The 25,616-nt window shown below is 42.7% G+C and overlaps 1 protein-coding gene across 2 annotated transcripts in view; it reads right to left on the bottom strand.

Annotated features, from left to right (window-relative positions):
* Positions 1-25,616, bottom strand: part of ARID5B (AT-rich interaction domain 5B) — a 178,534-nt gene that overhangs the window by 23,347 nt on the left and 129,571 nt on the right. Inside the window, exons 1-5 of one of the 2 annotated variants that reach the window (XM_082720115.1) lie at positions 21,866-22,528; positions 20,317-20,429; positions 14,055-14,259; positions 12,033-12,085; positions 2,482-2,579 (exon numbers count right to left, since the gene is read on the bottom strand). In XM_082720115.1, the coding sequence (XP_082576241.1) occupies positions 2,482-2,579; positions 12,033-12,085; positions 14,055-14,259; positions 20,317-20,429; positions 21,866-21,869 (473 nt within the window). In that variant the 5' untranslated portion in view covers positions 21,870-22,528. Of the gene's footprint in view, positions 1-2,481; positions 2,580-12,032; positions 12,086-14,054; positions 14,260-20,316; positions 20,430-21,865; positions 22,529-25,616 lie in introns of those variants that run through there. The other variant, XM_082720114.1, reaches the window with a different exon arrangement.

The following is a 25,616-nucleotide window of genomic DNA, read 5'->3' as shown; positions in this document are numbered from 1 at the left end:
AGCCTGTGGTTATTTCCTCCATATTAACATTGTGCTTACCATGTTTGTTTCAGTAATTCCCTACAGTAGATTCATTTTGTTGAATACCTGGTGTTGTTTTTATTTTCCCTACTGGAGCCTGACTGATACACACTGACCCAACAAATTCTAGATTTAGCAAGAGTGGGTGACAAAGCTTTTCAAAAAAATTTAATCCAGTGGGAGACCAAACCTTTTTGAAATACTCCTTTACTCCCAAGAGCGAGGAGAGAAGAGACATTTTTAAAGAATCTTAAATAATGTTTTCTAGTAGCTAAATTTGAGGGATCTCGACTAGAATTTTTCAATTTGACGGAATGAAGGCATTTAGGATTCTACTACTCCAGATGAGGTAAATCATGAAACAAAGTACACAGTCTTCTAAAGAATATATCCTGGTATTTCATTTAAGATTGAGGCTATTTTTATCCACATAACTGCTTGAGTTAATTACACATACATTCACTCTACTATTAGATCCTATCCTTTTTCCATCCCAAACCTAATCTGTTTTTTTGACCATGCGACGCTCTGTAACATGTTTGATTAATTTTTATTCTTTAACTGGGTGAGTGAGCTAGCAGTTGACATACACTCTCTTTTTTTTTTTGCAAATTTTAACTCTCTGGTCCTTGAAGTTTGATGGTTCAGATGTTGGGAACATTTGCAGATGGAGGTATGGTGGGGGCGGGGGGGGGGTGTTCACTATCAGAATAGAAATCCTTTGAAAATACAGACCGGGGGTGCCTGGGTGGCTTAGTAGGTTAAAGCCTCTGCGTTCAGATTGGGTCATGATCCCAGGGTCCTGGGATCGAGCCCCGCATCGGGCTCTCTGCTCTGCGGAGTGCCTGCTTCCTCCTCTCTCTCTGCCTGCCTCTCTGTCTACTTGTAATCTCTGTCTGTCAAATAAATAAATAAAATCTTAAAAAAAAAAAATACAGACGGAGTTTATAATGAAAATGCTCCGATTAAAGCTTTGACTCGTAAGTCAACACCAAACTGAATGTGTTCCCTTAAGTGCTGTTTACTTAACACTCACCTGAGATACCAATGCTATTTTGTACTAGGATTTCAGTGGTGCCCCTGTTATGTCCATAGGTTTTTGTATTAAATACTGAGAGAAATAATGCTCACATTTGAAAAACTGATGTAGTATACTGACAGGAAGGCTAAGCCCTGTCACCAATGTTTAAAAATCCTTGTGGGTTGTCACTCAACAAGTAAGGCAATCTCTTGCTTGTGGGGATTTTTCATGGGGTACTAAACCCAACCTAATTTCCTATGACTATACCTACAAAAACTTTCTAAGTTTCACTGAATGGCTATGCGAACAGAAGCTCTATGCTAAATGCAACACAGATAAAAATACAACTGAGCTCAACAAAATATGACTAAGAGGAGATCCACTAGGTAACATTATCTGGAGGATCCAAAGGTGGGTGATCTGGGTCGAAGCTGGCATGCTAATGGACTTGTAAAACAGCCATCACACTTAGCAGTTCTGTTCTACCTTTCAAACTGGCAAGCTAACTGGCCTGTTTGTTCAGCTGTGTCTTGACTTCATTCCATCCATGACCGTTATTAAAACATACACAGACAGACAGACACACACACACACACACCCTCTGCTTGGATCTTGCAAGCTCTGAATTTGAAACCAGGTTGCTGAGTCAGTCAACATGTCAGCGGGGAAACGAAATGCCAGGGATAAAGAAGTTGGCGCAACCCTAACAAATTAAGAATGGACTGGAAGCAGAGAGCAAGGATAATGCGTGAATTTGTTAACAGACCTGCACTGCTGTGGGCAACAACGGTCCTAATGCAAAGAGGGAACATTCCTGTGGAGACAACCTTTATAGCGCATTACCTCGTATTTGCATGATCATCACCTTCTGAGAGAAGCTGCAAGTGTTAGAAAACTGAACCATGCAAAGCTTGGCAAGAGAGGATTTTCTTGGTCAAAAGCATAGTCGTAGAAGAAAGAAATACCAAGATGGGGAGAAAAACCAATGGATCTTATCTGGAGCCAATTTTCTTATTAAAGCAGGGCTTACTTTTCAATATTAGTACATTCAACATTAAACCATTTCAATGTCAATACGGTTTAATGGCAACCCCATGGTAACAGTGCAGAATTAGGATTTCCAGAAGCGGAAGGTTCTCACAGCAAATGAACCTACGGAGAATGTATTGAGTAATCTAGGCTTGTGGGGACAAAAAAATAAAAAGGTATTGTCAAATAGGTGGCCAAACCAAAAGAACATCTAATTTTAGCCCCAGTAACCCGAGAAAGCCATGTCCCCTAAAAAATCACAAGGCGGTATGCGAGCTAAAATGCCAGAGGATATTTTCTATTTCCAGAAAGGTCCTTCAGACTTCCCCTTATCTTATCCTTCACCAGAAGCTTCTTCCATTGAGCGCACTTTTAATTAGGCAAGGACTTTCCAGGAGGGGGGTTCTTACCTTTCATAATGCCTGCGGGTGCACGTGGCAGCGCTGGTGCTCCCAGGATTACCGCCTAATTCATCATAAATATGTTTCCATTGTCGGCGGGCTGTTATCTGAAAAGATGGCAATGGGAAATTCAATCTTGCATCAGAAGAGATTCACAGTGCCAGGATTCAGTGCATATGCAATAGGCAGAAGAGGACAGTCTGTTCTGGAAGCCCAGACACAGAGAAGTCCAAATGAGCATGTGGGGAGATTCGGGGTTCCACAGGGCGGTCTCACTCGTGGTACTCTTCTTTTCAATAAACGTGGAATTCTGCTTTGGGTTCTTTATTGTGTCACCCTTAGAGCATTTTCTCTAAGGCATCTCCCTGTATAGTTTATGTAGTTATCTTCCCCACCCCCACCCCCACCCCCCGCCCCCGGGAACAAACTCTTACTCTGATCCTTTAGGTCATGTTGATAAAGCATCCAAATAAAATAAGATTTTAGCTATCAGTTTATGAGACTGAAAAGTATCAGTTTAAATGAATCAGAATGAACACTGGTTGCTTAAGGGGAATGGGCGGCCAAGGGTATATGAAAAGAGAGAGGCTTTTCGCCTGCTTTTGTATCTTCTGATTTTTGACCTGGGTGCTGTGTTGACCACTTCAAACACTAAATAAAATTACTACATAGACTCATTCAATTGATCCAATTGCTTATGGAATTTGCAGTCATCTCTGGCTTTATTTTTATGCCAGCCAGCTCCTCTAACCACCAAAACAAAACCCAAATCTGAAACTGTATATGTTGCAACCTGTTTATTTTTATTCCCTTAGGTCAGGAAAACGGGTGATCCATCCAGTACCAGGAAAATGAACAAATTCCAAAGTGAAAATGCAAGCTATGTCTACTGGGGGGCTGGGTGCCTAGGACCCGGGCAGCTTACAGTCTACAGAACAGCATACTACAGCCCTGTTTAATCACTTTCTTTAATTTTATTTTATACATAAATTAAGATTTTACAAAATAACAGATGCATGATCTGGCAAATGATTAATCTGGGGAAACCACGTCATTTACTATATCTGAGCAAGTCTAGTATTTCCTTGCAAGGAGGAGACAGAGCCCATTCTGAGGTCCTTGTGAATACTTCTAAACAGAGTTACAGGAAAACTCTGTTATTGGAATGTACAGGGCGGGAGGAGGGGGGGGCAGGGTGTGGCAGAAGTGCCCACGGCAGTGGCAGTGGCTACAATCGCCCTGGGGCTTCTTTTGAAATATACCGACAGAGCTGCAAGCCCAATTCACTTAGGGGCTAAAGGCAGCAAGCCCCGGGGAGGTGGGGAGCGATCTCAACCCCCAAACAGGGGCTCTGTCCCTGTAATCTAAGGAGGAGGGGAGGGGTGGTTAAACACTACAGGGTAAATGGCACCTTTTCCATTTTATATAAAAACCCCTTTATTTCTATAAACCCTTCTCGACCCTGAGACAATGGGAGGTTTGCATTGTTCAATTTCCCAGGAAGCATTCTTGAACCAATGAGTTTCAATAGTTCTCTCTCGACAGAACCACCTCTTGCATCTCCTGGCAGGTATGACTAAAAATAGATATTCTCCTTCATTTATAGCTTGGTTTAGATGATAATAAATGGTTTTAAGCCCCTTTCAAAACACTCAAAATACACATTTCAGTAATTATTTTATATTTAATTACGATGTCCCTCTAATCATTGAAATAGTACACTTTCAGGCTGATCTAGTCAAGATCTATAGAAAGGAAGGAGCGAAACTCGACCCCCTGCCACGTGTTTCTGTTATTCCTCAAAGCCCTTAGCACACCAGGGCCTCTTGAAACACACCTCCATAGTTGTCTCCCTCAGATGAGGTGTGTGGGCCCTGGGGAGTCCAGCAGGGCCAGAAAACAGGTCTGTCCCTGCACGCACTTCAGAGGAAACCATCCCTTTTGTCATCCTTGTATCTCTTCTGTGCACTGTTTCATATCTTATGAAGGACTATCACAAGCAAGAATGAAATGATACCATTTCATTCTCCCTTCAGCCTGTGAGGTAGATTACAGGAATCTCATCACAGATGAAGAAGAAAGACACAGAGAGTTTGCCCAACTTGCCCAAGGACACACAGCAGTGGAATGGTCACATCAGGGCTCATACAAATGTCTTATGATCTCAAGAGCAGGCTTCCCCACTACATCGAAACAGCCTCCCCATCAGAATGAGCTGGTGAACAGCCCACATGTATAGCAGGGTGTTAATGCAGAATCTAGGGACCTTATGCTTCCCGTGAGTAGAGGGCTGTGGAAATCACAGCTTCTGCTACAAGGTCTCGACTTTGAGCTGTGGGTCTCACTTCTGAAGAAATAGCACAGCCACAGGTCAGCAAAAATCCAGGGGGATGGGTTAGGCATAGTGCTCTGAGATTTTACTTCCACCCAGTAAAATTATGCTCCTTTTACCCTGACCATGTGTGTATCTAGTTAGAACAGAAATTCGCTATTATGTTCACCAATGAATCATAGATAAGTCTCAATTATACTGGAATCCATCCATTCACTCAGCCATTCAGTCATCAAATATTTCCTGAACATCTCCCACTTGTTGGGTGCTGTGCTAGCATCTGGGATGCAACAATGAAAACCAGATCCAACACCCAACATGACCACATCCTAGTGTGTGTGTGTGTGTGTGTGTGTGTGTGTGTGTGTGTGTGTGTGTGTTGGGGGGGATTACCAAACATAAACAAGAGACTACACAGATAAACAAAATAATACAGGTTGTGAAAAGTGTAATGAACGAAAGACCACCAATGACGGGCTATTTAATGTATGGAAACTGACCATGCCCCCCCTCCTACACCCATCTGCTAGACTTGGGGGTAGTACCCTGTTCAACACTTGCCTATCACAGAAATGACAAACTTCTTTAAGAATAAATAATGAATTATCAAAAGGAGGAAAACAATCTTCCTCATGCTAGGACTGAAACTGTGGCAGCAGGGGCCAGCCTCCAGTGTCACTTGGCATTAGTTAAGCCATGCACAGCTGGTTAGTGGTCTGTGTTAGCCCCTGCTAGCAAGTTCTGGGTTTAAATACAGTTTTTACCAGTAAGAGTTGATCTGGAGCAAAGACAAGGGCTGGGCCTTCCAGGAAGTCGTCCCTGTTTACCGAGCTTCCACTGGCCGGCCTGGATGAATCAGGCCATTTTGAGATATTTTCTTTCCACAGGAAAGTCATAAAATGTGCTCTTTCCAACTGCTAAATGCTTTTATGTTTTTAAGTACACAGTTCTCCTGGGTATGCATCTCCATTTTTTTGTATGCAGATGTGTTCTTAATTCAAATGCTGTCCATGGGCTTTAAAGTGAGAAATGTCTAACTCCTCCCCCCCCCCCCCCCGGTTGTCCAAACCCACTGTGGGTCCCAGAGCCCTATAAGGAGAAAGGAAAGAACACGAGAACTCGCAAGAACTCCTCCTGACCAAGCTCCCGGGCATTGTGCTCCCACCTGTATAAATGTGCCTCCTGCACTAATATGCTTTCCTCATGCCGAAGTATGCATTTGCTTTGGGTTTTATTCTGTTGCCCCGAATGTGTGTTATCTCTAAAACCCACTGGGGCAAAACTAGTGTCTGCCTCATCGTGTCTAGCCTCCAGTTCCACTCAGCTGGAAATAGTCTGATCCAGCCATGGGGTGAGTCTGACTAGCTCTTGGGTTAAGCTGGAGCCTCCCGGTCATGGTCACATTTCTACCTGACCTTCTGTTATTTTAGGTTTTTAAGGATACAGAGAGTTTCTGGCTCTTTGTTTCCTGAAGAAAATGGCCAAATTCATACAATGATTTTTCTTGAATTGTGCTTCCCTTGTCATCTCCTGCAAGACCCTCAACTAAATGATAGGGATTCCTGACCTCAATCCATCTTCTACTGGCTACCATTGAGGGCACTGGGCCAGGAACAGAGGTGTGGAGGGGAAAGGTGGGAAGGATGGAGGGTTGTGGGTGGGGAGATATCATGAAAAGAAAGAGAAGTTACTACCTTCAAGGGTTCGTAGCTTAGCAAGAAGCATAACCTCATATGATTAACCGTAAAGCAAGATGAAAATCTGAGCAGACGGCACCCAAGGGAAGCAAACCAGCCTAGGTGTGTGGAGACTTCATCTCACTCCCTTCCCTGGTGTGGGCAAGACCCAAGAAACTGTGAAGAGCATTGCACATCTATTATGTTCAGGTATGTTCATTTCTTCCTAATGCAGTGGTTTTCAAACTGCTCTTTAGGATGCAAGGTGGACTGAAACTAACCCTCCACATCTCTGCCAAAAAATGGGTCCAGGGGGTGATAAACGAATCTGTCCCATCTATGCTTATTTGATGAAAATATCCTGCTCTTAAAAAAAAAAATTGGGTAACAATTTTAACCTAAGACATGGCCTTGGAGCCTTGGTTTCTTTACCTTTGAGATTGCAGGGATGAAATAATGTCGGAATTTTTGTGGCCTGGTTAGGAAACAGCAATCAGAAATCTTGCAGGACAGTGTGTCCATGGCTTAAGAATGTAGCAGATGTGAAGTCAAAAGGAACATTTGCCTGCATGCAACGTTGCCCAGGCTGCTCAGAGAAACAGTCGCTTTCTCTGGACACCTTGAGGGCGGACTGAATTCAAGGAAGATGACTTTTTTTTCCTGGTAGTACTCCAGGAACTGGAGCTTTTCAAAACTACATGACATCATCTTTGGCCTCAAGAGTTCTGAATTAAGCAAGAGGCTTTGTCCATCCAGAGTACTAGGGTTAGATTCAGAGGATGTCTTGAAATGATGTCAAAGCCAGAATCTGGTATCAAAGCCTAATCCTTCCAGCAAAAAGACATGTGACTTCTTCCTCCAGATGAGAAATAATGGTCTTGTCTCAGCCATGGGGACAGACGGAGCTGCTAAACTGGCATTCTTGGAAGGTACCGCTTGCACGGTCCTCTGTCTCTAGAATATGATTTTCTCAAGACCCATTTCCCTACTCTACCTTCCCTCCAAATACTGCCTCTGGCTCACCATCACATGGTTAGCCAAATGGAAATCACTTTAGCGAACCACCCTCCACACACTGCATCCTGGTAATACCCCAAGCTACTCTTCACGCTGTAATTGCTTCACCAGACACTGAAGTGAAGACCTCTTTCGCTCATCAGCGCAACCGTATCCAGCTCTGCTTCCTCAACTGTAGGTGACCCCGCTCTAAAATGTTTGGGAGGAGAAGCTGGATATATGATTGTAAAGGAAGGAGCCTCACTGCCAACCAGTCAAAAGGCGGGGATATTGTTTTTTAGGGAATCAAATCCACTCAATACATTTACGATCTCAAAACCTAAGGATGCAGAGACACAAAATTCATTTCCAGCAAAGGCAGAGGAGGCCAAGAGAACTGAATATAGCCATTAGTCAAATGCTTCTAAAGGCTTAAAATAAAACTTCTGCTCCTCTTTTTTTTTTTTTAATTCAATTTGAGGGTTGTGAAGGACTGCAATGAAATAATCCATAATCCGCAATTCAAACCAGAAGGTTTGGAATAGTTTATAACCACAAACAAAAACAAGCCAATTAAGATGGCCTCTTTTTAAAACCAGAAGGAATTCCAGAGAGATGTCTTTATCCAGTCACAAGTTAACAGCAGAAGAGATATATCTACAAATTTTAAACTTGCAATTTTTTTATTATTACTGAATGTTTACATCACACAGACCTCTTGAACCATCTCCTATCTCCATGCGTTTTTCTCAAGAATCAGATAAAAATCTCAGCTAGTAGTTCATGGAGATTTGTACCTCAGGCCAGGTACAAAGACCCGACTGAAAGATGCTACTAATGACGGTAGGCTATTAGAGGCTTTTCCCAATATATCACCCAAACTAGGGAGAAAGCACTGTAGGCACAAAGAATGGTCATTTATGCACCCCTTTCCTTCCAGTGATGTGATGGAGGCTGTGACAGCTGCACGGAAAGTTCTCAGCAAGTCAGAATCTGAAGAAGTTGGCCATGCCCCCTTGCAACTCATTTCGCCTCACTGTGCCTCAGTTTCCTCACTTGTAAAATGAGGGTCTGGATCGGAGTAGGACAAGTATCTTTCTCTGCACCAAGACCAATTTGCAAAACATAAAAAAGGTTCGGAACCTATACTTTCCCTCATTCAAAATGAAAATGGCTTATCATGGATGGAAAAACCTTCACTGGAAACTTTGAGCTGCTTTGGGGCCAAAGGAATGGTAATATTCTGGCAGGCTTCTTTAATAATAGCGTGGAGACAACTTTCTAACCTTAGATGCTTGACTTAGAAGGGGCCACACTGTGCAGCAAGGAGCCATAAGAGCCAGTAGGTGAGGTGGGAACAGTCACCGTTACCATTAGCTTTGAATTAGCATCACCCGGAGTGCTTATAAAAAAGGATTCTCAGGTTCTTAGGCCCAGGGCCCACTGCAGTTAATGTCTCAGTGTGGAGGTCTAGACATATCCATATACTTGAAAGGTCCCCCTTTGAAAATCTGAGCCCTAGTTTTCGAGTGGCCTCTGGGAACCACAGGTCTAGAAGATTCCAAGATCTCTTTTGAGCTCTAATGACAAGTCTACATGTGCTTCTGCCATCAGATAATCTTACAGATAAATGTCTTTCAATAACACAGCGATGACAACTTAAGTCCTCAGACGGGATCTTATGCATACATCTGCTGGAGCAGCTTCAAAACTGAATCCTCGCTGAACATCTCATTTCATTTATTGGTCAACATATACCAATCGAAAAATGTATTCTGTACTTGGGGGATTCAAAAGCTGTGACATAGCGTGGGAGTAGCCAACTGCAGTGCCTATAGGGACAGCAAGGTAGTATGAAGCATTAAAAAAAATAAAAAGGAAAGGAAGGGGAGAAGAAAGAGAGGGAGGAAGAAGGAAGGAAAAATCCCACCAATCGGCTTCATCTAGTTTACGACCCCAGATGTAGATGCTATAGCTAACAAGGCTAAGTAGATTCACTGTCTCAGAGTAGATGAAAAAATTGGGGGTGAAGAATGGCCGGGACCCAATGAATAATGAGGGAGTTGATGGGTAAATAGAGAAGGAGGGAAGGAGCAATTCCAGAGGTTGCCAGTCCTCTTTGTGGCTTGGCTGAGGAGGCTGGCTACTCGTATATAACCAGATGGGAAGCAGATGCCAAACTGGTGTCCCAATGCCCCCCCATCCCAGCCTCTCTCTCCTTGACTCCACCTATACTACAGTGATGGCAGAATGAGGGGCAAAACATAACACTTAGCTTGTTATCGATCTTCTCTGTGTCACTGACCCCACCCCCACTCCGCCCCCAGCCAGCCTACAGAATTCCAGGGGCTACCATATGAAAGCCTTTCTCACAGGGCTCCATCCTCTCTGGACTGGCCTTTGAGGTCATGCATCCCAGCCAACTGGTCACCCGACTTTATGTTACTCCAACTCTCTACATCCAACATCATTCTACCTCCACATTTTTATTTCTCCGTCTGGCTTTCTCTTCCTGGAAGGCTGTGATCACTCACGTCTAAATTCCGAATATTCTCTAAAATCCTGCTCAGAAGGCAGGAGAGCCACAAGTCTTCCCTTGTTTCTAAATGAAATCATCCTTAACCTGAACGGCAAATGGATCTTTTTCCACCTTGTCTCTTCATTATAATCACCATCTCTCCTGGACGGCAAGCAACTAGAACCACTGTCCTAGATATCTGTGCATTCTCCAGAGTGTCCCACACCATGCTGTGAACACATAAGACTTATTAAATACGTGTTCCGGTGATTTGCTGATTGCACGGTCATTTGTTACTTTGCTCATTCAGCAAGAGAAAGAATACTATGTGTTCAGAATACTGCCAGTGCCCTGAAATTTATCAGAAGTTTCTTTTGTGTATTCCACACCCACTTGCTGCTGCATGGAGAAAAACAGATCTTTGGGAGGATACAGAAGATACAAAAGCAGGAAAAACGGATCCTGTGGAATTTGTTGGCACTCTCCCTATCAGTAAACAACAATACATTTCTGGGTTTAAAAAGAGATTTAATAATATTGTGCAGTATCACGTAACTTATCTGCAGTTCATATAAATGTGTATTCCTGTTCTTAAATCAAGCATTAGACTTAAAAACCTAGGCTATGGGGTGGGCTCCTAAATCCACGAGACTAACTCTGAATAAGTTATCTTTTTCACATGGACAAAAGCTATAATTAGCTTAAGATTTTGTGAAACTACGAGCCACCTTGGCAAGAAGTCAATCTCTTTGTCCTATCCACAGATCCAACCAAGTGAAAAATCGTATTATTTATTTTACAGAGGGTGCTTGGTCAAATAAATATTTAAGTAAATTTGTGTCTATGAAACACACATTTTATAATACTTCATATGAGCATTGCATTGCTTTGTAAATGGATATGTAGATCCCAGGTCTTAAATAAACATTTTAGACACACATTTACTCCCATCTTAGAGTTCTGAGTCAGAATTCATAGCAGGTATCTCTACAGTAAATACCAGATTATCCGAATCACATCATGCTTGCCATCTTTTCCCATTCCAAATCCCTGACATCAAACCATTATATTAGTTTGTGAAACAATATGCTATACCTGGCAAGAAACACTGGTGATTATGGTGGGACTAAAAATGAATTTCATTTTCTTGACTCTGCGTCTCTTACTGTCGTTTTACTATGATACAGAAATATTCCAGGTTACTTCATAAAGAAAGAAAAAAATAATTTCTTATTCAATTGCAGAAGAAACTGCACAACTTAATCTGATCATTGTGTGGAGGAGAAAATATTTCCAATGACGACATCTTCCTGTCAATTGATTTTATTACAGATTTCATCTCTGCGTGCTATATTAATACAGCTCTTTCTTCCTCTTTCAAGATTTTAATCTTAGTTTGTTGCTCTAACGTTTTATTGGTTCAAAATACATGTTGTAAAATCCGTGGCCATCAAATTTTCCTGTGGGCTAAAAATAACCCGTTCCTGTCAGTTAGAATTAGCTGATAAAGAATGTCAGAGCCTGTTCTGAATAAGTTTGATAACTTCCTGTTTATGCGGCACTGACCCTTGTCTAATAAAGCTTCTTTGCCCTAGAATAAGAGAAGATTCTGCTGCATTCTATTCCTTAATGGCCAATACTGATTACTTTTGAAAGCCTTTAATACATTTCCCATATTAGACATGAACAGATGTCAGGTATGTTGCCAAGGGAAATTTCTTTTATGCAATCTTGGCTTGTTGTACAATAATAGCCCTTTCTCAACATGGGAAAAAATTACAGACCCAACTAATTTCCCTGACAGGGGAGAGTTACATATGTTTTCCACTTGTAGTTTTTACGACAAGTTTACAATTTTGCCAAACCTGGAACTAATTGGGATCATTTCCAAAAGCGGCCCAATAAACCCCCAAAAGTGTGGAGCCATTTGAGGAGGTAGTCAGGGACGGTTAGCTTTTTATTCTCTCCATTTTGGTCAGAGAAGGGGTGGGGGAGTTAGATTGCAAAATTATTTCATTTAAGTTGCTTAAACACTTACTGTTTCATATCCTCCCAGTTTTTGAGCAGCTTGAAACATAGTCCAAAGGTTAACTGTTAGAGGGACAATAAGTATTTAGATAAGCATTGCATTAACATACTTCCAAGAAATGTCAATCAAAACATTTTGTTTTGTTTTGTTTTCAATGAGAAAGAGAAAAAAAAATAACAACACACAAAAAACCAAACCCAAAACACTGGTACCCCAGAGAGCTAAGTTCTTAGGAAACAATTTGCCAAAGGGCATTCAACAACAGGATATATTATTACCACTTAAAATATTTCTTAAGAAACAGTCACAAATACGGAAATGGTTCTACTCTGGGGATAAAGGACAACACAGTTTTAATCCTATTGCCATCAGCACATCCAGGGAAGCTAAGTTAACAGCATCCTTGGGGACAAGTGTGAGATTTCAAAATTAGAGTTGGTCTTGTTCAACCCTTAGAAAGAAGCTATTGATTAAAGGGTACTATATCCCGCTTCCTTCAGATAAGAACTTATCATAATCAAGAAATACCAGCCACTTTTATACACGATTACCTTTTTAACAGAATGTCTGAAGGCAGCACCATATTAAGAACCCATACCGTATTTCACTAACACGTGGTGCTTTGTAATGAGTAAGAAGACACACCATTTTACCCTTGAAGTTGCAGCGACATAACAGATCAAAGGGAAGGAAGAACTCATTCACAGAAGACTCGAGTCCTGAGTCCACTTAGTCCCCTAACTTGCCTGTGTGACGTTCTGAATATATACTCTTGTAGGACACATCTCCCTTTGCAGGGTTTGCGTACGTTGATGCTGTTAAACAATTATTCCAAATTGCTGGCAACCTTCTTCATTTGTCCCAAACATCATGGAATGGGACTGCTATGGATTTGACTCTTTTACAAGAGGGGAAAATTGAATTTCAAGTAATGCCTTGGTAAGGGAAATGAAGAATAAAATTAAAAAAGAAAAAAAAAAAAGCTCTTTGACACAACATGTTGGAAAAGCCTCGTTGAACCTTGCACTATTTCAAAGCTATCAGGAGCCCGGCCTCGGCCTTGATTTAATCTGAACCAATGCATAATGCAACAAAGCTGTTCACAGTACATTAATTTTACTTCTATTTCAAGCAACCAGTTTTCAGACAAACATTGTAATCATTCGTAGTTATATAAGTTTATAATGGCTGTGAGTGTTCTCTTGCAATCAGTGCCAATTGCTATTAGGTATGTAAATTGTTATGTAAAACATACAGGTTTGACATTCTTCATCAAAATGACACATGGTTTTAATCTAGGAAGATACATTTGGAGAAAATACTATTTCAAGCCAGGGGCTCATTGCTTTGTGTGCTACAAAATCCAGACAGAGGCAAAATATATATTCGGTTGTGAAATCAGGACCGGATCTGGGTTTCTTCTCTCTCTCTTTTTTTTTTTTTCTATGGAATTCTGCTCAGCTGCAAGTTTCCTTTTCTACTTAAAAACGTATTATGATGCTTAAATGTAATCCAAAATTGGGCTTTCGGTTCAAATCTGGGTATTTTGTGTTTCCTCTGAAGTGAGGCTTTTGTTCTCTCTTAACAAATTTGGGGCTTAGGAAATACGTTTTCTCTTTCTGGTTGTTTTATCCACCTTTCAATGTCCTCCTCTTTAAAGCTGCCTTTTTGCAGGCAACATCTGGGCCTGATAAAGTGACGTCATATTATTATCTCAGAAGAAAGGCGTTACAGACTCTCAAGATTGACAAAACAGAAAATGAGAAACTTTCAACATGTCTATTTCCAGTCATAATCAGTGGATTCAAGCCTATAAATATCTCACTGCAACTGCCCCAGAAGGGAACAGTGTAGCGGAAAGGGGCAGGGAGAAAAATCCCTGGGCTGGATGATTTGTAGATTTAGTATAAACAGAGAGAAAGCATCATCCCCAGATTAGGATTGCGACATAACCCTGAGTCAAAATTTTTTTCCCAATTTAAAGAACAGGAGCAGTTTTGATCTTTCGGAAATGAAAACAAGCATACTTACTCTGTTTAAAACCTAAATAGGGGATCCGTTCTATCGGGGTCTTCCTTTCTTTCATGTATTTATAAAGTGCCACCAAGAAAGCCTGCTCATCTGCTCTGCACTCTTCGCCGATGGCAACCTTTGGTTTCTCTTCATTGGAGACTTTTTTACAGTTATTATGGTTATTCTTCGGCTTGGACAAGGCTGACCTGGCCTCACATTTCACCTGGAAAAGGGGGAAAAATATGCCACGTCAAGTCAAGTACCACCTTGGAGCACTCACAAAGACACAGCCAGTGACAGCTTTCACTGTGTGGGAGCGGGGAGCCAGTAAATTAACTTTGCCCTGAAGGAGCTTTATAGAGGCAACATTGAGTATGAATTGTCTTAGATCACCAGGTGGAAACTTTCTGTAAAGGGCCGGGTAGTAAATATTGCAGGCTGTGGGGCCAGATCGTCTCTGTTGCAACTACTCAACTAGCGCAGAAGCAGTCACAGACATAGAAGTGAATGGGTATGGCTGTGTTCCAATAAAACTTTATTTATAGAAACAGGTGGTGAGGGGCCATAGTTTGCCAAACTACGCCAGCCTTCTAGTCCTTGCAAGTGTGTTGATAGGAAACCAGAAACAGTGTCCCCATCTGGTGGACCATTCTTTTGCCTCTTTACACACTTTTATTTTCCCAAGGGGCCCCATCTGTTAATGTCATTGAACAAAATCGTGTCTTTTTAATAAATAGTCCCATATCACGCACTTTGCATCAACATGGAAGAAAGTTTATTTCTTCACAGTAAACGTTTCTTGTTGCTACTGTTTCCTGCCACCTGAAAAAAACATGTCAATGCCAGCAGATGTTGGCATCAGGAACACCAGCAAGGTGGGTTCTGGCACTTGAGGGGGATGCCCAGATATATCCTCAGTAGGAAACAAAAGATTCTCACTCTTTAATGGCTTTTTGGTCAGCTCTGAGAATGTAATAGGAAATATTAACTTGCCACAAAGGAAAGAGTAGAAGTCAGCTAAAAACCGAAGACGAGTAATGGAAAGCGCCATAATTAAAAAATTAATGGCAGCCAACGTGCCAGATGTTGTTCCTTCCACACTCTAGGCGAATACGGAACTCGGCAAACTGAGTGGCTAACCTAATGTTCCCTGTTCACTGCCATGTTCTACAAGAGGCCTTTGATGGTTGTTAAATATAACGCTAAGTTGCTGAGCTATTTTAATTGTAAAAGGGGGAAGTACAAAGGGTCAGACTTTGAGTTCAAGTGTGCCCATGGGGAATGTGTACATTCTGATATTCTTTACATCTCCGTATCTAACATCGGAGAGAATAGGGCAAGTGCTGGGGAAATGTTATGAATAAAAATGTCCCACATACTCAACATTGTTTTCCATTTCAGTTTTTTGACCCCTCTTTCTCTTTCCCTTCAGCCTCTCCTTTCTAGGCTTTAAGAATATAAAAGGCTGTGCTTATTTATACAAGGGAACTGTATCCTCCTGCAAGGGTTTTCTTTAACTTATTCTCTCAAGCGAACGTGCGAGGTTAGTATCTTTAGACTGGTTCTGGAAAAAAAATAAAACTTCCTGTACAACTCATTCAACTGGGCTTCGAGATAAGATTTTAATTTTGAAGGGGCTGTGCAAATGGGACTAAAACACTCCTCCATGTAGAATTTTTACTTACAATATTTTCAAACTTGAGTACTTTGTCACATCACATTAAGGTGAACATCCTGTGAAACTTTATGTTGTCATCATTTCTCACTGCCAAATTTTAGACTGAGTCTCAAGTTCTAATGAAATCTCTAATTTAATGGCTTTTGAAATCAGAAAATCATTCCAGTTTTAATCTGCATTGCCCTGGCCTTTTATGAGTGCTTACGATGTAGCCGGGCTCTGTTCGAAGCATTTTTAAAGGTATTATCTCATTTTATGTCTGCAACCCTAGCAAGGCACGTGATTATTCTTGCGTGAGAGATGAGGAAACTGAGGCACAGAGGGGATGAATGAGAGCCACAGGATCATGTCCAAGTTAGTATGCAGTGAGCTTGGGATCTGAACCCAGGTAGTCTCATTCTTGTGGTAATCAACACCAATATTTACTGACACTCATAAAAAAATGAAATCCAGAGTCAAAATACACTTCCAATTAAAAGCATATCTTATCACTAGGCATTACAAAACCTTAGAAACGTGATCTATCAAATGAGGAATACAAGATAAAACTAGGTGGTTTCCAAAGCATAGAAGGGCTCCATTCCTTCTATTGTATATTGAGCAAAGGGAAGGAAACCAGTATCAACTGAGGCCCAGCAGTGAGCTGGATACAGTGCTGTGGACTTCCTATAGTCCACCAAATGTTCACAAAAATCATCAGAGGGAGGCCTCTAGCTCCATTTTATAGTTGAGGAAAATGAAGCTTGGCGAGGTTATGTATTTTGTAGTTGGCTCATGGGGTCAGAACTCTGGCTTTGGACTCAGGTGGGCCTCACTCCAAATCCTGGTTTTGCACAAACAGGAGCAGATACAAGATTTGCATATAAAACAGCCTGAGTCTTAAACTTGCAGTGATCATGGGCCATTATTTATATTATGAGGTCAGAAGCACCACTGTTAAGGAAGTATGAGCCTTCCCTTAAGGTCTAGAAGGCTGCCTAACCTTCTGCCTCAAACTGTGCAAAAGCATCCAGAAATAGAAGGAAAGCACGGACAAGGTGCACAAAACAAGTCCAAAGTCATTCAGACTCCCTCCTTTGTAAAGAAGGCTCCTGGGCAAGCCAGGCTACCACCTACTGAACTCCATCTTGAACCTTGGTGGGTGAGCCAGCAGGTTTCTCCTCTTTAGGGCTCGGGGGTGGGGACAAGCAGATGCCTTGTAAGAAGTGAGCAATGGTTTCCTTTCTCCCGCTAGCTCCATATATTTCTTGAGTTAACAAAAAGGAGCCCTTTAGGCTATTACTCTATTTCTGGGTAGGACCTGGCCAACTTCCTTTCTACATATTTTCACATTTACCCCAAATATTCTCTTTTTCAGTTAACATCTTAATCTCCTGCAATTTTAAAAACAGGAGGTGGTCTTCATGTTGATCTTGAGAATGCCCAACCTTTGGATGGTGACAGTTAATTCCTAGATCTGTTTTTCCCAACCTGAACACCTTCTACTTGTTTAATTCACTAAGAGCTTTGGGGTTTCTAAAGTGATTGAGGAAGTGCTAATTAAAGAATCCCCATTTAATGTTTTCAGTGAACCACCACCTATTTGATATTAACCACATCCCTTCACTGGTCTGAGTTATAACTAATCCAGCCTCAACGGGGGCAGCAAGATGTGATGAACCAGCAAGAAAGAAGAAGCGACAGTCTAATTTTGATGTGGTCATTAACTTGCTAGGAGACCCTCATCTTCCCTCCAGTGAAGTAGGAAGGATAATTCCTGGGAGTGGTTCTGAGGAACTGGAGGAAACATAGTGAAAATAATGCAAGTATCACATTTGTGAAATATCAAAGGGATATTTGTGATTTAAGGGAAAGAAAATATGGCACACCATGGTTTCCCTCTTTTTGTTCCTTTTTGAGTATAAAGCACCTGTAATATATTTCTGGCCTTTCAAAAGTGCCTACAGAATGTGAAAAGTCATTTGCCCTCTATCTGTGGGGGCTTCCCATTAGAGGACTGGACTGAGAAGATTTTTCTTGTACAGATCACCATATGAATGGGCTTGGGCCCACATCAGCTGCCATAAGATGGTCCCAGGGAAACCGCAGGATTTGGTTGGACACTTTCAAGACATCTTCAGAGAACTGGTAGCCTCTTTCCCGTGTGACTTTTGCTGTCTTTGGAAAGCCATGAGATCCTCCATCCCTTGAAAAAGGGGAGTCTGGCAAAGCTGGCTTTTACATTTTCATTGAAAGAGTACAACCTTTTGACGGCAACAGGCAAATTACTCGAACTGCTCTTCCAGCCATGCAGACCACAAACCCAGGAGGTTCTCAGTCTAGAGAGCTTTGCTCTGTGGAGCTGGTATGTATCCATGGTGAGAAATAGTCTGTTTGAGACACTTTTGCAAAACACAGTCACACAGGTGTTGGTCATAAAGCCCAACTGTCACTTGAAATATTGCTTCCAGTTCAGCAAGTGATCCAATGGTCTCAGGCTTGTAATCTCTATGACAGTGTTTTAAGAGAAAAGACCTCTTTAAGACATAAATGCCTTTCTAGTGGTTGTCTTGGTCCCAGAGGTGGCCTGCTCATTTTGTAGAGACTTCCCCTCTGTGTGCTGGGGTCAACACACAAGCCCACCATACTCCATGCCTACTAGTTTCTTTCTTTTAGTTGAAGTGGTCTTGCCAGACCCGTTGGAAGCGACCAAGGCAGAACTGTAATCCAAGACTTTGAGAAGAGCTGGGTGTTTAGACCAATGCCCAGGGGCTGATGGCGGCCGGAGCCTCATCCGCTCACCACTGAAACCAACGATGGAAGGATGATGAACCTCCTTGTGAAGATTCTGAACGGCAGCGTTGATGGGGGTAGGGAGAGAGGGTCTCCTAGAAAACCCAGGTTTGACTACAATCCTGCCTAAGAATCCAGTGAACATGAAATGCAGAACAGGCTCCTGTTCTCTTCAGTTTTGTGGGTTCTACTGTGAGTGTTGGGCAGCCTTCCATGGTGAGAAATATTGGAGGTGCTGGTCTTTCAGATGAATTTGTATGAGTTTTGTAAAATTCCCAGAGGCATCCCAGATGACATGGGAAGGAGCTTCATTCATCCTGTTGGGCTCAGGTACAAGCATACTGGGGTAAACACATGATGTCACCTTGGAGGTATGGGGTAGGGGGCCAACCTAAGATATCAGCAGGGCAAGCTCGGTTGAAGGCTAAGATCCTAAAACTTTCTCACTCCATCCTACAGTATCTTGCAAACCACATCACAGGGAATAAACTGTTCCTGCTGACATCCTTCGAGGCCATGCAAGCTGATAGGTAGTTCTAGGGTTGAGATGTCCAAATTACTAGAAAATGTCATTCTTGGTACCCTTGTGCACTCATTTGCAGAAGGTCAAAAGAGCAGGACAAAAATAACTTTAGGGAAAGACAGATCGGTGTGTAGCCAGAAAATACACATTTCTACTGGCTGATCTCTTCTTAACCCTTTGCATTCTTGGAAGCACGAAGCAATCCTAACCAAAAAGTCCTCAGCACTTCCTGATAAAAGAATCATCTGCTAAAAATAAGATTTATAAACTGTGGCTGTCTAGGGTTGGCTTCATTACACTGGGAAGAGAAGTGATATACAGGGCAGAGTAACAGCAGACTGCCAACACAGAACCAAATTCTTATTTTCCTACATCAGAATCTTCCAAATTCACCACTAGTGAAAATGTTCCCATTTTCGTTAAGTTTGGTCCTTGGATCTGGAAACATAGGATCAGTTGAAATCTGGTCTTTAATTTGGGTCCTAAAGGGGTTATTGCTACCTTTGGCACAGAATCAACACCTAAGCGCAAACACCTGGTAAACAGAACCATGCACATTGACTAACCCCACAAAAGTAAAAAAGGTAAGTCTAAAAACATGAAGTGACCCTTCACCCTTCATGACGCTAAATACCTTGGGCGTGCACTTTCAGGACTCCGAGGAATGCTTGGGCAAAATGGGCCTGGGCCCTGAGAAATAGTTTAGAATTTGGATTTTCATTCTGTGTTAATAGAGATTTTTCAGGAGATACAATTGCATATACGGGTACCTGTATCCATGTAACTGTTTTTTCCATACAGGTAAACATCTTCAGTTTTAGTCTACGATAAATTAGAGGTGACTTTGGAAAAACAGAACTAAAAAACGCAATTCTAGCCATTTCTAATTTCATCCTCTGTTAATCTCTGCAACATATTTAGATGAGCACGTTCAGAAAGAGGATGGTTCAGCTTGGTCTATTTTTGATACAAGCAGAGTAAACTATGTCATTGTGTCACCTTCTATGAAATCTCAGCTTCAGTGACGTGGGCGCTTAATCATCTGTCCTTTACCCAACAGGCCAGACTGGGAGGTGGGAAGTCTTTCTGTTGACTAATCAAAAATGCCTACGCTCCCCCCCTCCCCCAGCCACCCAGGGGAGGGGAGGTGGCGGGAACAGACCCAGAGAGCTGTGAATACCAAAGCCAGATTCTGAATTGAAAACTGCCACCAAGACACCAGAGCAGAGAGATAAAGAGAAAAAGGGAAAAAAGAAAAAAAAAAAAAAGATATAGCCAAACAGAGAGCAGGAAGTGAACGATCATACCTTGGCCACAGCCTTGCCATCAGAGTTGTTGTTGGAATCTTTAACACCACTGAAAGAATCTCTTCTCTGTGGGCATGGCTTCTTTTTGCGTGGTCTGCCTTTAAGATTTGGCGCTGAAAACAAACGAAGAACAACTCATGTACATTTTCACTGGCATGGGTTTCCTTATGAAGAGAGATCAAGCATGTTGAATAGAGAGGTGCCCTCTAACCTGTTCGGAGGGCACGCAGGTGTGCAAGCCAACCCTCACGTTATGCTCCCTTCTCTGAAGGCTTGCGTCTTAGTAGACTCTACGGTTCTGTACACGCTTCCCAAAGCTAATCTAGCACACTCTAACCTGTCTGATTAGCGTACATGAAACGAAGCTATCAGCTCCCAAGGACAATAATAAGGAACTTCCCTATTGTTAGAAAAGAAACATGTTGAGCTGAAGGACAACCCTAAGCCAGGCTCCCAGATGATTCTTTTTTGTTTTGTATCTCGTTTTCAGAAACCTAGGTGACTTGCCAGCCCATTACGGTCTCCTAGTAATGCAGCGTTCGAAAACCTCTGTCCTCAAAAGTGGAGACACGAGCGTTTCTGAAACTGTGGTCCATACAAGTGGATAGGATACAAATAAGTAGGGAGAGAGCACAGAAAGTGCATTCATGATAACAATCAGAAAGCTAGTCTTACACGTATTTACAATAATATTGTGACCAGCGTGTCTCAGATCTTAGCAAATCTGGCACCAACATTCAAATCAGCATGCTCTTTTCCCTTCCAGTGGAGTTTTTATGACTATCTCGAGGGTTATTTAAAATAACTTGCAAAGATCACACTGGGGTTGGCCTGATTCCGTGAAGGGTATACTTTTTTAAAGCCACAGACAAGATGCAAAATCAAAGTTCTAGTTCATCCTTGATGCTGAGCTCGAATCCTTTTATGATCCACACAGAAAGCAGCAAAAAGAGAGTGGCTGTTTATCTAGTGCTCCGAGTGTCCGGCATCAGCTTTCACACCGAGCTCCATCAGTCACCCAAGCTGAGCAAAAATTAAAACAACGCACTAACCTAGAAGCCCTTGAACAGTTCCAAACAAATGAATTACACCCCAAGCCGTGTTCTTCCAGCCTTTTCGAGACACCCACACTTTTTCATTGCTTTAAGGTAGGATGACAACAGTGCCAATTCCGAACAACTCGGGACGCTTTTAATTGCTGTCCATCTTCCTGACATCACACAGTGAACCAGGCGTTTTGGAACATCTGATACTGCACTCCTCTCCCTCACAGAACAAGTCCCGCTCCTTCGATTTTTCTACTGTGGATAACAGCTCTGCTGCTGGGGAAACCTCGGGAAAGCGGAGCTGCCTTTCCAGTTGGACAAAAGTTTAAAAAGTGGCTTGTGGGGCTCAGGCTCCCCCTCCCAAACCCCCAGTCCTCTCCTCCCCACCCCCCACCCCCCGGCGGACGAGTGTCCAGAAGTCCGTCCCCCAAAGCCAGCCTGGAATTATCACGAGGAAACCAACTCCCAGACAAAAATCAAAGCAAAGAGAAAGTCGCGATTACCCATTCCAGTCGACAAACATCTGTCTGAGGATGTCTGCGCTCCTGAAAGCTACAGCATGTGACCACTTCCCGGCCACGTCCCTGGAAGTCTCGATTTGACTTGGTGTGGCTGTCAGCTTCCCTCCCAAGGCGAATGTGATTGCGAATGCGAGCTGCCAGGCTCCGCGCTCTGCTTACAACACCCCTCCCCCCGCAGCTCCATTACTCATGTAAACACACAGCAGTGACTAGCACGGAGTGTGTGGGATGAGCTCTGAGGACTTTGCCGGAGTTGCCAGACGGGCAGGGAGGGCTCTGCTCTCTCCCCCGCCCTGCATGGGGCTGGTGATTTCATAGGGCCTGTTTTGTGGATCCTGACCTCCTGCTCCCCTGTCCCAGCCTCCTGCCACCACCTTCCATGAACCGGCCCCAGCCTCAGCCCCGAGCCAGGGCGTGGACTATTTTGGTTTGAGACTCTGTGTGGCACAGAAGTGTTTCCACAACGGACCCAAGTGCTAAGACTTTAATGAGCGTGAGGGGAGGATGTCCTTTCATGTCCCTTATCAAAATAATAGCCCAGCAGAAAGAGCTGACAGAAAGGGAGCAGAACGCGGGGTAGGTCTGAGACATTTCACGAAAAGAAACAAAACAGGATCGCCTCTGTTCTCAGACTTGTTAACTACGATCTCTCCTTCCTCACATTTTGGCAAAAAACCCACTTAAACCTAAAAGCATCTCTTTCCAGAAAGCTTTCAAATCCCAAAGGCCTTTTAGATAGAACTTGTACTGAACAGGCTGTTTTAAATACAGGCAGAGGTTCCGGGAACTGACAATAGGTCATCCTCAAATTGGGTCTATTTTCTCCATTCTTTGAGCTGTTTTCAGAACCCAGAGAAGCACATGCCCTTCCCCAGCAAATTCTGAGAATCATAAATTTAGAACAGGCTAGCACCTAATATTCTGCTCACACAAACTTAACTCTAAATGGGATCTGATCAAGAGAAAAAAGCCTTTTGTTCCTAATGAGGCAAGTCGCTGACACTGCAGGTAGGCTAGGCAAATCCCACGGATCGCTCAAGCCTCAAACTCACAGACCTCGCTTCTCCTTTCCCTTCTCCCCTCCTTGTCTGGCTTTCTCTTCTGGAAGGTACCACTGTATTCGTGTATTAGCTGTGGTTTAGGGGTTATTTTAGCCTCGGTTGGAGAGTCCTGAAGGGCAGGACCATGTGGACTCTTCTGTCACCAGCACACACCCAGGAGACGGCATTACTAGTATCAACTTGGTGAATGAAAAAGTGACGGATGGAACTAAAGATGCCCACAGATACCTCCTTCAAGTTTTCATGAGCCAAACCCACCACCCTGGCCATGTGCGTACCTGTCGTACTAGGCACCTGTAAAACTGCATTCCCTTCACACTATTTACACTTGAGCTCTGGGAATGTAACCCAGAGACTTGCAAGTTTGCTCCGTGAATTGAGACAGAAAACCCAAGGTCCTTGGTTCCTGATGTCTATATCTGGCATCTTGGAAGGGCTGTGATCTTGTCCCCAAGGCCCCAGTGCCCCAAAGACCAGATGTTCAAAGTCCCAGGGAGGATGGAGCATGCAGGACTGGGGGAGGGGGACCCATAACATATTCTGAAACCTCTGGGATCTATAAGACCCCAGGGGAAGCTTTGGAATTGAGGGGCTGGCTATTTGGGGGGAGTAACAGTTCTGGTTACTCCAGGCTACTTTTTTTTTTTCTCATAGAGTCAAGAGAACAAATCATTTGCTAGGCAGGTGAGTGAAAACAAATGCTTTATGGTGTGGTGGTGGTCAGGAGTGTGGGGAGCCAGCAGTAAAGTTGTTGAGAGCACAACTGGTTCTAGTCAGTCCCACTACAAAATAAAAAAGTAAGTAAGTAAGTAAGTAAGTAACTAACTAACTAAATAAATAAATAAATAGTGAGAAGCCATAAATGCATGGTGACTTTCACATGTGTATATAATCCACAGCCCAGCTCTGGCCGGGCTTACTCACGGCGTTCAGTCAATGCTCTTCACATGAATGTTTTCAATACTACACACAAACAGTAAGAATAGCTGCTCTTTACTGAGCACTTTCTCTGTGCCAGTCAGCCCTTTGCCTATAATAACTCATTTAAAACTCACAGCAAACCAGCAGGAAGGGGAGATTACTATCCCCATTTTCCAGACCAGGAAACTGAGACACCGAAGAAATTACTTGTCTTAGGTCTTGCAACTGGTTACAGGTAGCAGAAGGAGTCCAACCTAGGCCACTGGATTTTATCTGGAGTCCCTGTTTTAAGGAACTTCTAACAGACAGAGGCATTCATTCTGTCCAATAATGAGATAGCTATATGGTTAACGTGGGCTGGCAGTCACCAGGGAGCTTTCCCCAAACAAAAACACCCAAATACCACATAGCACATGGGTGCTAGGGCCCATCTCAGGCAGCCAACGGCATCCTACAGGCTTGGCATGGAGCAAGGTCCCCGCCGACCTGCGGTAGGTGGAAAGGCTTCCACTAATGCCGTACAGGTCTATAACACTGAGAGAGCCATCCACATTCCCCCTTTGCAGGAGGCCACCGACTCTTCTGCCTGAACAGTGAAAGATCTCTGTGGTTTTTAAAAAATCTTTCCTCTCTGACTGCCCATCTGTTCCTCTTACTCAGCGTCATGAAATTAACAAGTATGCGCCTTTGTGAAGTCACTACTATTCCCATTGGTGTTGATCCCAGGAGCACTGGCCACCGCCGGTGCTCCGGGCGCCTTTGACATCTGACCCGCGTGTTTTGTTTTTTCCTCTTCTTAACTCCGTCAAATATTAATAAAATAGAACGTTTTTTTTAAGACAACATAGCAAAACAAGGTTTTGGGGTTTGTTTGTTTTCTTAACACGTCTAGAAGCTCAGAATTTCCAGGCATTCTTTTATATGTTCACTTCACTATGGGTTCTGACAAGTTACGTGTCAGGGCAGCGCCAGGTGTGGGAAACTTTCAGCTCAACCCCAACTCTTGAAATAATAATAATAAAACAAAGGAAATGTAACCAGTTACTGGCAAAGTAAATTGCTTTTGGCTTAAATGTTCCTGTTTTTTTCTACTGTGTTCTTCCTGTCATGACCGTCTCTCTTTTTTTATAACATTTATGCTCTTGGAAATACCACGAAGATAAACTGCTATAAAAGCGGGATTGACTCATCAGTTAACAACTCTTTCTTCTCATTTTGCAGAGAGCATTTTGTTGCCAAAGCAGCTCCATATTCTCTCGAGAAATTCTTTGCGAGCTCCCTCTTAAGAGATAGGACTTGCTTGTTGGTGGGGACTGCAGTTAGGGGGATGGAAAACCAGGCATCATTTTCCTAAGAGTTTGACCCCCAGGGTGAATATCTAGAGGAAGTTGGCAGAGTGTTAGCTCACTTGATTTGCAAGTTTTGTGTGTGTGCGCATGTGCGTGTGCGCGTGTGCGTGTGTTTTAAACACTAAACCCAAGCCAGAAAACTAAACTCCTCTGACTGATGTATTAGGGACTAACAAACATCGTTCCATGTATAGTATGCATCACTGATAATACTTTGCATTTCTGTAATGCCTTTCCTCTGAGCATCTCAATTCTTTGGTATATTTGCTTTATAGACAATAATCTTAAAATACTCTGGCAAGTTTCAGCATGGAGCATTGCTCTTGCTGGAAAAAAAATACCCTAATTTAGTTATCATTTACTGTGTTCTATTTTCAATGTTTCCCTTTTGACTATTTAGAA

This window comes from Mustela nivalis (genome assembly GCF_964662115.1).
Source record: "Mustela nivalis genome assembly, chromosome: 2".
NCBI lineage: Eukaryota > Metazoa > Chordata > Mammalia > Carnivora > Mustelidae > Mustela > Mustela nivalis.
Note: the sequence above shows the minus strand (reverse complement) of the source record. Positions and strands in the feature narration are given on the sequence as shown.